At 39.3% G+C, this 14335-nt stretch overlaps 1 protein-coding gene across 1 annotated transcript in view; it reads left to right on the top strand.

Moving 5' to 3' along the window:
* The window catches only part of MYO16 (myosin XVI), a 701007-nt gene that overhangs the window by 292102 nt on the left and 394570 nt on the right, over nt 1-14335 (top strand). Inside the window, exons 14-15 of the mRNA XM_069757932.1 lie at nt 3511-3616; nt 7551-7668. Coding sequence (XP_069614033.1) covers nt 3511-3616; nt 7551-7668 — 224 coding nt within the window. The remainder of the gene's footprint in view (nt 1-3510; nt 3617-7550; nt 7669-14335) is intronic.

Raw genomic sequence — 14335 nt, 5'->3', positions numbered from 1 at the left:
AATGACTATTCTTGTGAAAACAAATTAAAACTTTCAAGCTCATAGTCAGATTGAATCAATCACCGCAGGCTATTTTTGCAGTAGAATTAAATACTGCATATAATAGGGATTTTTTAATGGTTATCTACAATACTCAGGCTTTTTTTTGTAGTTTCTATATTAAATAAGCGCATTTGCTATTATAATGCCTATGCAATGTATAATGGCTGTTTGCAAATTATGTTTTTCTGTAACTATTGTCATTTGCCACTAGATGGCGGTATTGATCCATGAAATGTTAGATTGAAGTATGTTGTACCATGTTAGCTTCCATAGAGGCTGGAAATGTAGACATTTAGTTACAAAAATTAACTAGCTGAGTGCAGTCAACAACTTCAGGCTGTTTATTTCCGTGAGACATTCTATTTGTTATATTTTTAAAATCTTCACCTCCAAGCATGCTTTTACATGACCAGGCCAAATTTTACAATTTTGACCACTGTCGATTTATGAGGTAATAACTCTGAAATGCTTCAATGGATTCCACTGATTCAGAGAATGTTTTTTCATGACATATTGTACTTCATGATAGTGGTAAAATTTATTCGACATGACATGCGTTTATTTGTGGAAAAAATCGGAAATGTGTCCAAAAATTAGCTATTTTTAAACTTTTAATTTTTATGCCCTTAAATCAGAGACAAGTGTCACACAAAATAGTTAATACATAACATTTCCCACATGTCTACTTTACATCAGCACAATATTTTAAACATAATTGTTTTTGTTAGGAAGTTATAAGGGTTAAAAGTTGACCAGTGATATCTCATTTTTCCAACAAAATTTACAAACCCCTTTTTTTAGGGTCCACCTCACATTTGAAGTGACTTTGAAGGGTCCGTATGACAGAAAATACCCAAAAGTGACACCATTCTAAAAACGGCACCCCTCAAGGGGCTCAAAACCATATTCAAGAAGTTTATTAACCCTTCAGGTGCTTCACAGCAGCAGAAACAATATGGAAGGAAAAAATAGATTGTGCAGGCATGTACTACGGAGGACAGAGAATGAACTTCAATCCAATATTGCAGCCAGCATGCAGCCAGCGGGTAAGGAAAGGGTGAATCAAACACCCGAAAACCCCGCCTCCATGGCTGAAGATTGTTCCCTCCAAATTCAGGTGACAGTGTCCCTTTAAATAAGCTTAAATAAAATGTTCATTTCTAGTACTTGGTTGAAAACCCTTTGTTGGCAATGACTGCCTGAAGTCTTGAACTCATGGACATCACCAGACGCTGTGCTTCCTCCTTTTTGATGCTCTGCCAGGCCTTCACTGCGGTGGTTTTCAGTTGCTGTTTGTTTGTGGGCCTTTCTGCCTGAAGTTTAGTCTTTAACAAGTGAAATGCATGCTCAATTGGGTTGAGATCAGGTGACTGACTTGGCCATTCAAGAATATTCCACTTCTTTGCTTTAATAAACTCCTGGGTTGCTTTGGCTTTATGTTTTGGGTCATTGTCCATCTGTAGTATGAAACGGCGACCAATCAGTTTTGCTGCATTTGGCTGGATCTGAGCACACAGTATGTCTCTGAATACCTCAGAATTCATTCGGCTGCTTCTGTCCTGTGTCACATCATCAATAAACACTAGTGACCCAGTGCCACTGGCAGCCATGCATGCCCAAGCCATCACACTGCCTCCGCCGGGTGTTACAGATGATGTGGTATGCTTTGGATCATGAGCTGTACCACGCCTTCGCCATACTTTTCTCTTTCCATCATTCTGGTAGAGGTTGATCTTGATTTCATCTGTCCAAAGAATGTTCTTCCAGAACTGTGCTGGCTTTTTTAGATGTTTTTTAGCGAAGTCTAGTCTAGCCTTTTTATTCTTGAAGCTTATGAGTGGCTTGCACCGTGCAGTGAACCCTCTGTATTTACTTTCATGCAGTCTTCTCTTTATGGTAGATTTGGATATTGATACGCCGACCTCCTGGAGAGTGTTGTGCACTTGGTTGGCTGTTGTGAAGGGGTTTCTCTTCACCATGGAGATTATTCTTGTGATCATCCACCACTGTTGTCTTCCGTGGGCGCCCAGGTCTTTTTGCATTGATGAGTTCACCACTGCTTTCTTTCTTTCTCAGGATGTACCAGACTGTAGATTTTGCCACTCCTAATATTGTAGCAATTTCTTCGATGGGTTTTTTCTGTTTTCGCAGCTTAAGGATGGCTTTTTTCACCTACATGGAGAGCTCCTTTGACCGCATGTTTACTTCACAGCAAAACCTTCCAAATGCAAGCACCACACCTCAAATCAACTCCAGGCCTTTTATCTGCTCAATTGAGAATGACATAGCAAAGGGATTGCTCACACCTGTCCATGAAATAGCCTTGGAGTCAATTGTCTAATTACTTTTGGTCCCTTTAAAAACAGGGTGGCACATGTTAAGGAGCTGAAACTCCTAAACCCTTCATCCAATTTTAATGTGGATACCCTCAAATAAAAGCAGAAAGTCTGAACTTCAACTGCATCTGAATTGTTTTGTTTAAAATTCATTGTGGTAATGTCTATAACCAAAATTAGAAAAATGTTGTCTCTGTCCAAATATATATGGACCTAACTGTAATACTTTATGGGATTAGCACATAGCAATACTGTGTACATAGAGGCATATAGAGTCTCTGCGGGCCCATGTGGCAAACTTCCATTCACCTTTTCAACATTTGCTTCTACTGTTCCCTGGTTGCTGTTGGTCTTTTTTTGCCAGTGATGACGTCACCTCAAAATGTGACCATGAAATTCAGTCACTGGTTTTAGATGTGATATCGCCAGTGTGGCCATTTATTTGCTTCAATGGATACATAAGGAGATGTGTCGTTATTGGAGCCTGGAAAATAAAAACAGTTGGTGGACTCTGAAACCATTGACACAGGAGCAATGAAAGATTTTTTTAGAGATGTACACTTCTGTTATTTTTATTTTATCATATTAAAACTGACTTGGAATAAAAATTAAGGAGCTGAAAAACGCTTAAAAAACTGCCTTCTTTGTGTTTGTTTTAGTAAATACTTGTATTCAGTATGAAAAAACAATTCTTGAGCATCTATTCTTTGAATTTTTATTGTGCTGTTATTCTGTTATTTCTCTGAAAAACGTTCAAACAAATTGACAACTGGGTGTTATAAGTTTCCAGTGGTGGTGGGTGGATGTCCCTACATATTCTAGTACTGTCCAATCTGTCCAATCAGTACAGACAGTATGAGACTCTTGAGACACATCCCTTTCACATGGGTAATGGTCACTCCCAACTGTCACTTTAGACGTTTTTAGGAGGGACAACAGAGAAACAGCTCATCAGAGCTGTAAGGAAAAATGCTTCAGAATGAAAGATGTCAGGATAGCTGATAAGTCACGGTAAAAAAAGAAAACCTACCAAATCTAAATCTATGTTTTATAATTGAATTATACTGTATGAATTATAATGTGTATTATCCTACAAGTATCTTAATCATGTTTTTTTCTATTTTGTTCCTAGTGGTGAAAGTGGCTCTGGCAAGACAGAGGCCTGCAAACATATAGTTAAACACTTGGCCCTCAGGTGTAGTTCCAGGAAAAATTCTCTGCATTTGAAGATTAAACATGTAAGTAACCACTTTGATACTATGTCTTATACTAAGTTAACCTTCAATAAAATATAAATCTGTGATCAGTAGTGATGAGCGAATATACTCGTTACTCGAGATTTCCTGAGCATGCTCGGGTGACCTCCGAGTATTTTTTAGTGCTCGGACATTTAGTTTTCCTTGCTGCAGCTGAATGATTTACATCTGTTAGCCAGCTTGATTACATGTGGGGATTCCCTAGCAACCAGGCAACCCCCACATGTACTTATGCTGGCTAGTAGCTGTAAATCATTCAGCTGCAGCGATGAAAACTAAATCTCCGAGCACTTACAAATACTCGGAGGACCCCCCGAGCGTGCTCGGGAAATCTCGAGTAACGAGTATATATTCGCTCATCACTAGTGATCAGTGATTATAAATACTTAAATAAATAAACAGTTCCACTGCGAGCTGTAAGGCTTCTCCGGTGCCAGCGCACATGACAACAAGTATGCGGATTGCCTACTTCCGGCCACAATCTGACTAGACTTGTTCAATACACTTGTATTGAATGAGGCCACACGTGTCTAGTCAGCACCTGACCACATGTATGCACATTGCATGGGATCATGGGGATCTAATAATAATAACCAGACTTCTCCTGCATTCACCGTATGCTGGGCAGTGGCGTCGATCGCGAGCTTCCACGCTAATTGAACAGATTGAAGGGTGAGCTGATATTCCCTTTTTTACATGCAAATTGCATACTTGTGGGCACACCCTCACCTGACACAGTTCTCTTACCGCGCACAAAGAGTGTCTGCAGATTTGTACCGGAAGGTCAAATGAACCTTTAAGAAAAAAATAATTATTCCATACTTTTTTAATATACAGTTGTAAAGTATATACTGTTAGGATGAAAGGATACAGGTCAAATTTATGCCAAAATTGATAATTGCTATTACAGTGTATGGCCATGTCACCATTTATAACAAGAGATATTCCTTCTCAATATGTCGACAATGCCCCACAGTCATGGTGTCAATTGAGCCTTATAGATTTTTAAACATCCCTTTAGATTAGTTTAGAATTTGTGGCTTAAATTAAAAAATTATGCTGTGATACCATAACAGCCAGAAAAATCTATGGAAATACTTTTAGGCCCAAAAGAGACAAAAGTTTAATAGGAGTGATACCTTTATTGGCTACCAGAAAAATATATATTTGCAGGCTTTTAGAGCACAGAGGCTCCTTCATCAAACAGGTTTACAAATTAATTAATCTAAGAATTTAAGCTGATTAAAGTTTACAAAAATACATAATTGTAACATTCAAAGAGAATTCATTTCCACTCAAATTTGTTGAAGTTATTGTTAGGGGTCGAGTTCCCGCCTCTGCACAGGGGGAATCTCGGGCCATCTCCGCTGCGGTCTCCCATTCTTCTCCTGCCGCAGTGGCGCCTGCTCAGCGGAGACGTCAGTCCCAGCCTCTCGCTCAGTCTGACTCTGTACAAAGAGTTACTGCTGCTTTTCCTGCTTCTGCCATTGAAGTCAGTGCTGGGCAGCGGCGAGCAGACGTTTCTGGGACTAAGTCCTGCTTTTTTCGTTCTGAGCATGCCCAGATTAAGATCTCTCAGTGGAGATTGAGGGTCACATGATCAGATACTGCAGCTAAAGCCATTGGTCCTTCAGGAAGGTCCTGTAGGTGCTCACACTCTGTGGCAGCCTCTCATTGGTCCTTCTAGGATGGTCCTGTATGTGCTGCAACTATTTAAGGCTCGCATGGCCACACGGCCATGCTCTAGTATCGTTCTATGTTATGTGCTTTGCGCCAGTGTGGTCATGTGAGTTTGTGTTCAGGGACCCGGCTGAAATAAGCCTCTAGAATGCTGGCACTTCCGGCGAGGAGATTTTGTCTGAATGTATTCAGGGAGCTGGCTGAAATAAGCCCCTAGAATGCTGGCACCTCCGGCGAGGAGTTTTTGTGTGCATGCATGACCACTGACTGCTCTCAGTTGGGTAGTTAGCCTGTGCCACTGTGAAGTCAAACAAGGCGCAGTGCTTTGAGTTCACGGCTACTCTGTGAAGTAACAGAGTTAGCTCATACCGCCATATAGTTCCACCGTTTACTAGCAGCAGGTTCTCCTGCATGGTGGACCCCGGGCTGCGAACGCATCTATTATAATAAAACCTCTATATTTACTCTGTGCATTCCACTAGCCCTAACAGTTATTACTTCTATTACTTGTCAATCTGTAACAAAAAACTTAGTTTTATTACTTTGCCTTATCTTTACAAAACCCTATCAACTTTATATACAAATGTCTTCTAATATCTTTGTAAAATGTTGTGCTTTTGTATCACCCATTGACTTGTAAACTGGCCTGCTAATATAATTTTGCTTCTAAACCAATAAAGGTATCACTCCTAGAGTATTTTTGTCTTGCATATAATTTTTGGTTTATAAGGGTATGTACATAAGGTGCATATTTGTTGCTTATTTTATTGCAGAAAATTTTGCATCTGCTACATTCATCTGAAATAATCTCATTCAGATAAAAAAAATTGATTCTAAGTCGCAGAAATTTATGCTCTAGTAATAGTCATTCTACATAATTTACTATCTATCTATATATCACAAAATATGTGCTACTGTTTCACTGAAATTTAATCAGATGTATTTTGAGAAAGGCAAATAGGTACTTGATTCTTCCTGAAACAATAAACACTTTAATCTGATAGCAAAACAATAACTTCTCTCAGCAATCTGAAATCTCATTTTTGCACCTCAAGAGAATTGATAGTTCGCCTAACCTGTGGCTGACCTGCCCATCTAGTATTAGTAGAAATAAATTTGTGTTTTCTGAGGCAGAAACCACAAAATTTGAAAAAAAAAAAAACTGTTATCTTGGCAAAGGCCTTTCAACTCTTTCACATTTGTGAAGATAGAACAAGACCAAAAATGTAACTTTTTTTTTTCATGGGAATTTAGTTGACACACAATTATTAAATTTGTACGGTAGAGAAAATTCAGACATTTTAAATAAATTCTTATTGTAAGAGTCTAACATTAGGGGTTTCCTGCTGTCCCAAACTTCCTGGAAAGTCCGCAACAATGGAGGACTATCTTTCACTGTCGTTAAAAACAAGTGGTATCTGTGATTTTTTTTTTAAACTGGAGGATCTTTTATAATTTGTGTTTTGTAATTATCATAATTTTATAGGCTACACTAAATGCTCCAAGTTAGTATTCTGAGCTGGAGTCCTATATCCTTTATAATCTTTATGAATCATGAAGGTTTCCTCATATGTTCATAAAAAATGTTGGCTTTGGTGATTTTTGGATAAGTTGCCAGGAAAAATCTAATATGAAGTTGACAACCATGCCAAATTTGGGGAAGGGGCAGAGGGCTAAGCCTTCCTTAGAAACTCACTGTCCAAGTCTGTTTTAGCTTTCATCAACTGATAGAAGTAGGTGCTGGGAGAAGGAAAATGTATATCTCATACTGTATATATCATGTCTCTATGTATTATAAGTTGCTGTAACTGCGCAGATCGGAGCTTTAGCAATGTGGTTTAGTTCAGTTTCTGTTGCAAGAGTAGAGTTTGGTCAAAATTGGAAAAATTTAACCCTGCTGTTGTCTTCGGTCTGGTGAGACCGATTTTGAACTTTGGTATTTTTTGGGGTGTTCAAGATGCGGTTCTGAAACTTGTGGTTGATTGACTTAAATGAGGATGGGTCGGTCGGCCACAGGTTTCAGAGCCGCATCTTGAATATTTTAAAGAATATTGAAGTTCAAGGTCGTTCATTTTTGACCGAAGACAACAGCATGGTTAAAGGAATCTTATGCAATTGGAAGTGTGCAAGATAATTTTGCTGAGTATTACTGTGTGTTATCTAGATCCTCTTCATTTCTAGAAATGTACATTTAATTGTAGATTTATGATTAAATAATCTGATTTTCAATTTATAGGTAAATACAATTCTAGAAGCCTTTGGTCACGCAAGAACAACACTTAATAGCTCATCTAGTCGCTTTATCAAATTTCTCGAGTTACATTTTTGTGAAAAGACGTCAAATTTATTAGGAGGTAAGAGTTGTATGTCTGTGTGTAGAGTGGATGACTGGCAGCTACCGGTATGGTAAGAAGGCATAGCAGTGGCTTATGGTACTAATCGGTTGGACACAAATGTACAATATTCTACTTTTTTTTTTAAATGTTCAATATACACAGTACCAACAAGGAATAATAATAATAACATAATAATAATTCATTTTCAAAATACAGCTAAAATTATATAAGATTTTTATCACATTACAAAAAAATTGTGATTTTCTGGACATAGGTCTCATTAATCAATAGCGTCAGATATTCTGCACATATAGCATAAATGTGTTAGCACTCGAGTCAACATATTTCTGAACATGTAAAATAAATGAATTTTTCAATAATCATTTAATAATGTATGTAATGCTTATAATTATAAATACCGTATATACTCGAGTATAAGCAGACCCGAGAATAAGCCGACTCCCCTAATTTTGCCACAAAAAACTGGGAAAACTTAATGACTCGAGTATAAGCCTAGGGTGGGAAATGCAGCAGCTACCGGTAAATGTCAAAAGTAAAAATAGATACCAATAAAAGTAAAGTTAATTGAGACATTAGTAGGTTAATTGTTTTTGAATATCTATATTGAATCAGGAGCCCCATATAATGCTCCATAAAGTTTATGATAGGCCCCATAAGATGCTCCATATTAAAATATGCCCCACATAATCCTGCATAAAGGTTAATAATAGCCCCATAAGATGCTCCATAGACATATTTACCCAATATAATGCTGCGCAAATGCTGATTATGGCCCCATAAGATGCTCCATAAAGATATTTGCCCCATATAGAGCTGCACAAACCTTGATTATGGCCCTATAAGATGCCCCATACAGACACTTGCCCCATATAATGCTGCACAAATATTATGGCCCCATATAGTGCTGCACAAACGTTATGGCCCCATAGATGCTCCATACAAACACTTGCCCCATATAGTGCTGCACAAACGTTATGGCTCCATATAGTGCTGCACAAACGTTATGGCCCCATATAGTGCTGCACAAACTTTATGAAAACCAGAATTTGTGTCAGTCTCAAAACTTTTTGACCAAAAGTGTATAGTGTCTGCTTGGTAATTCATTGTCCTTTCACTTTCCGTGAGATAAGCCACCACCAGAACTATCTGTCTGAAGCCGTCTCTATTTCCCTATTGAAAACATGAACGCTTGGCTGAGCCAAACATTCATATGTATAGGGGATTCAGGAGAGATAGCTATCGAATGAGCATTCGGCTGACAGCTGTTCCATGTGTGTAAGGTTTCATATGGCTGAATATGGTGTGGAAACTCTTAATACCAGTGAAACACATCAATTGGTGACAATATCTCTTCTCACACTAAAGGTACTGCTCCCTTGAGGGCCGGTGGTCTGTGATGTAGTGTAGTGTAGTGGAGGGGATGAACAAGGAAGCTGGAGAGGCCACTATTGTTTAATAATAGAGTGTCTTTTACTGAGGTAGATAAACTTGAAAGAACATAGCAGATAATTGACATCTGTTCGAATGGTATTCACGCTTGGACTTGACTGAGTTTTCATACAGATGGTTATCCATGGCAGTAGTTTACATTTGTTACTCTATAAAATCAGTCACATTAATCCATTTTAGCAAAATCCAGCAAGACAACTTTCTGCACACCGGTTGCAACACCTAATTTTCTAGATGGGCCCATGATGTGAAAAATAGAATTCCTTCCCTAATTTTTCCACACTAGGATGGCACTTGCAATCCACAACTGTATGTATACAAGCAACCTTGTCTAACCCACAGCAGTCTCAGGACTTCTAATAGCTCTGTATCACCGTGATTCTCAACTATGTTCCCCTTCGGACCTCTCCCAGCTTCTCATTAAGCTGTGCTTATGTCTAGGATAGTAATTCTGCCTCTTGCCTTCTGTCTGGATGATGTTCGCTTGTGTTGTAACTACAGGCACTCTGATGTACTAGGCCTCAACAAACCCTTATATAGCTAGAGCACCACCCTGGACTTCCCACTAATTACTAACACTTTCTTTACCAAAATAACCTTCAGCTAGCAATAGTTTTCACAGTGCACTTATTAAATCAATGCAACAGTTGAAAAATGCATCAACATAACACAATACAATTACTATAGGATCTTCAGGGGGTGCTGATCATTCTTCCACGATTAGGTCATACAAACTCTGTGCAGATGTTGTCACTGGCTAGATTTAAACTTAAAACCCTGTCGCCACAACTTCAGAGTATTAACCACTGAGCCTCCTAACAGTTTCATTTAAATGATCCCATGATATCATTGTATGAAATACAATCAGGTTTAGTGCAAACTTCCACAGTTTACAATGGAGTTTTTCAATGCATCTTGCACGGGTGAAGTACACTGTAGTCATGGTCTCAGCTACTCAGCACACCACTGGTTAATTGGATTCTGTATGTATGAAGCAAGAAGAACCAAGAAGAATTGTTTTTGTGGAAAATTTCACCATATATACCACACCTGATGGAGCCTGTAAGGCATTTGTACTCTGCTGTATAGGCTTCTTTTCCATGTACATAAGCCCTTAGCTAAATTGATCCATAACATATAGACTCAAGCATGTATAAAAGTTTTCTGCAATGAAGAAGTGTATCGAGAATCTACAGACCTTCAGTTTCTCTCTCATTATAACTTAGGGATGGCTTTAGTCAGTTTGTGTGTTCTGATAAAGTAATAGTTAATGGTGACATAACAGGAATCACATTGTGAAACATTAGTTACATGTTAATTGAATCCTTCCAGTTCAATAATGAGTAATGACTACCTGGCACGTCACTGTGTGTCAGCAATTTGTGGCTCGATTTCTGCGGTCAATGCATCCACTCTGTGAAAGACAGCATGGCAGACATGGCAATCCTGTATTGGTTTACATTGTAGTGTATCTGAGGAGTCATCAAGCTGAATACTGCATCCAATTACTGAGGTACAATAACATTCAGCAAATTAGGCAGACAATTACTATAGATAGGAATGCCATTGATTAGCGAAATGTACTCAAGTTCGGAACATCCATCCACTGCTAAATAATCGGAATCTATGCTATGCCTTCAGTGATATACTAGAAATTGGGAGCAAGCTAAATTCCAAGAAGTTGCTGTATGCCGATTGCATGCCACATATTGCAACGGGGAAGGTATCGCATCTGGTAACACAATTTTCTTATACACAATGATGGAATATGGGCAAAGTAGTGGTTGTAATGTGTATATACAGCAGATATAAAGATATATTTATCCTTATCGGTCTGTGAATTTTGTTAAGGATGCCTTTTCTTTCAAACTGGTCTTTTTGCACTACACATCTTGGAAAGTGTCAAGCCAAGAGGAAAGGACCTGTTCTTTCAAGCAACTTTACATTTAAGCCTTTTACTAATGTCTTACCATTTTTCAGTGCCTAAGGGTCATGTAGTTACTTGTAGGGTCATGGTTCATACAGAAGGGTTATAGCAGGTACAGTGGGGCAAAAAAGTATTTAGTCAGTCAGCAATAGTGCAAGTTCCACCACTTAAAAAGATGAGAGGCGTCTGTAATTTACATCATAGGTAGACCTCAACTATGGGAGACAAACTGAGAAAAAAAAATCCAGAATATCGCATTGTCTGTTTTTTTATCATTTTTTTTGCATATTATGGTGGAAAATAAGTATTTGTTCAGAAACAAACAATCATGATTTCTGGCTCTCACAGACCTGTAACTTCTTCTTTAAGAGTCTCCTCTTTCCTCCACTCATTACCTGTAGTAATGGCACCTGTTTAAACTTGTTATCAGTATAAAAAGACACCTGTGCACACCCTCAAACAGTCTGACTCCAAACTCCACTATGGTGAAGACCAAAGAGCTGTCAAAGGACACCAGAAACAAAATTGTAGCCCTGCACCAGGCTGGGAAGACTGAATCTTCAATAGCCAACCAGCTTGGAGTGAAGAAATCAACAGTGGGAGCAATAATTAGAAAATGGAAGACATACAAGACCACTGATAATCTCCCTCGATCTGGGGCTCCACGCAAAATCCCACCCCGTGGGGTCAGAATGATCACAAGAACGGTGAGCAAAAATCCCAGAACCACGCAGGGGGACCTAGTGAATGAACTGCAGAGAGCTGGGACCAATGTAACAAGGCCTACCATAAGTAACACACTACGCCACCATGGACTCAGATCCTGCAGTGCCAGATGTGTCCCACTGCTTAAGCCAGTACATGTCCGGGCCCGTCTGAAGTTTGCTAGAGAGCATTTGGATGATCCAGAGGAGTTTTGGGAGAATGTCCTATGGTCTGATGAATCCAAACTGGAACTGTTTGGTAGAAACACAACTTGTCGTGTTTGGAGGAAAAAGAATACTGAGTTGCATCCATCAAAACACCATACCTACTGTAAAGCATGGTGGTGGAAACATCATGCTTTGGGGCTGTTTCTCTGCAAAGGGGCCAGGACGACTGATCCGGGTACATGAAAGAATGAATGGGGCCATGTATCGTGAGATTTTGAGTGCAAACCTCCTTCCATCAGCAAGGGCATTGAAGATGAAACGTGGCTGGGTCTTTCAACATGACAATGATCCAAAGCACACCGCCAGGGCAACGAAGGAGTGGCTTCGTAAGAAGCATTTCAAGGTCCTGGAGTGGCCTAGCCAGTCTCCAGATCTCAACCCTATAGAAAACCTTTGGAGGGAGTTGAAAGTCCGTGTTGCCAAGCGAAAAGCCAAAAACATCACTGCTCTAGAGGAGATCTGCATGGAGGAATGGGCCAACATACCAACAACAGTGTGTGGCAACCTTGTGAAGACTTACAGAAAACGTTTGACCTCTGTCATTGCCAACAAAGGATATATTACAAAGTATTGAGATGAAATTTTGTTTCTGACCAAATACTTATTTTCCACCATAATATGCAAATAAAATGTTAAAAAAACTGACAATGTGATTTTCTGGATTTTTTTTTCTCAGTTTGTCTCCCATAGTTGAGGTCTACCTATGATGTAAATTACAGACGCCTCTCATCTTTTTAAGTGGTGGAACTTGCACTATTGCTGACTGACTAAATACTTTTTTGCCCCACTGTATCAGTTTTAGAAACTATCCTAAACATGGCAAATGTTGCTTTAGTCTTAACTTAAGCCAAGAAAATCCAGACTATTTCCCATGACTACCACAGGGTGGCAGACAAACACATGTAATAGGAAATTCCATCTACATGTCATTCACATTTTCAGTTTTGCTATTGAGATTGTTAAATAAAAGGCTGCATCTATCAAAAACATGAGCATTAAATGATTAATGTAATGCACAAAGCTATTATAGGATAACGTAAAATACCAGTTTAATCAATATATAGCTTGAGGGCCTTATGATATACCATGGGAAAAATTAATACTGCAATTGAAAGGAAAAAAATCTGGCATCAACATATAAATTCCATATTGGCCAAGAACTTTTTATACATGTATACACTGAATTGTTCTGAATATTGGGCACTAATCCTAAGTTTTTGTTCTGTTGGGATTTTGGCATTGGAATGCTATATTTGCGGTCTCCCTTCAGCCATATGATAAATTTATTCTATAGGGTGATTTCTACGGTATTGATATGTCTGGATACAGGGTAGAGAAAAAGCCTAATAACAAAATTTAAACTGTACACCCATTGTGATCCAGTTTATTTTATGCAAGACAGAAGGGTATGGGATTTACAACATTTCCTTTGGAGTGGGGAGTCCTTGGTACCTAATTGTAAAACGAATAGGATAAATCATGAGTGGGGCTCCCTCTCTCAGTTGCAGCCAATCAGTTCCGTGGAGATTTCCAATTCCGCTATTCTCATGACACAACAATGTCACTTGACCAATGTCAGACTAAGGTGTGAAGAGCCCACCAGTAACCAACTCCATGACCCCAGAAACATGCTAATGTGACATTATCCTCAATCACAAATTTATATAACAAATAACTGGGTAGATTGTTAAATTAATAAAATGCTGCCTTTGTCTGTACACAGTGATTCAAGTATATTGCACCAAGTACTGCTCATATAAGAGAGGGGTGGTGCACTCTTGCACAGAGGCCCACCGGAGGATTCTCCTGTGGGCCAGTCCAAGACTGCACGTGACCTATGGGAACAGCAGCGACGGTGGTTGTTTTTATTTTCTATGTTGCCCTAAAGCAAGAGTTCTTAGGTAATTGACAATCCTTTTGAATAAAGAATTGAATCCACATCCAGCATTTTCAAGTAGATGTATTCCTTATCGTGTAAAAATGTAGCTTATACCAGTGAGAGGTAAGGCTACGTTCAGATTAGCGTTGCGCGCCGCTGCGTCGGCGACGCAACGCACGACGCACACAAAAACGCGGCAAAACGCACGCAAAAACGCTGCGTTTTGCGACGCGTGCGTCGTTTTTTGCCGAAAATCGGACGCAAGAAAAATGCAACTTGTTGCGTTTTCTTGGTCCGACGCTAGCGGCAAAAAAGACGCAAGTGTTGCAAAACGCAACACACAAAAACGCATGCGTCCCCCATGTTAAACATAGGGGCGCATGACGCGTGCGTCGCCGCTGCGTCGCCCGACGCTAAGGCGACGCACACTAGCGGAACGCTAGTGTGAACGTAGCCTAAGAAAACCTCTCTATTGTC

Source organism: Ranitomeya imitator, chromosome 3 (assembly GCF_032444005.1).
Source record: "Ranitomeya imitator isolate aRanImi1 chromosome 3, aRanImi1.pri, whole genome shotgun sequence".
Taxonomy (NCBI): domain Eukaryota; kingdom Metazoa; phylum Chordata; class Amphibia; order Anura; family Dendrobatidae; genus Ranitomeya; species Ranitomeya imitator.
The sequence above is the reverse complement of the archived record's forward strand: the minus strand, read 5'-3'. Positions and strand labels throughout refer to the sequence as shown.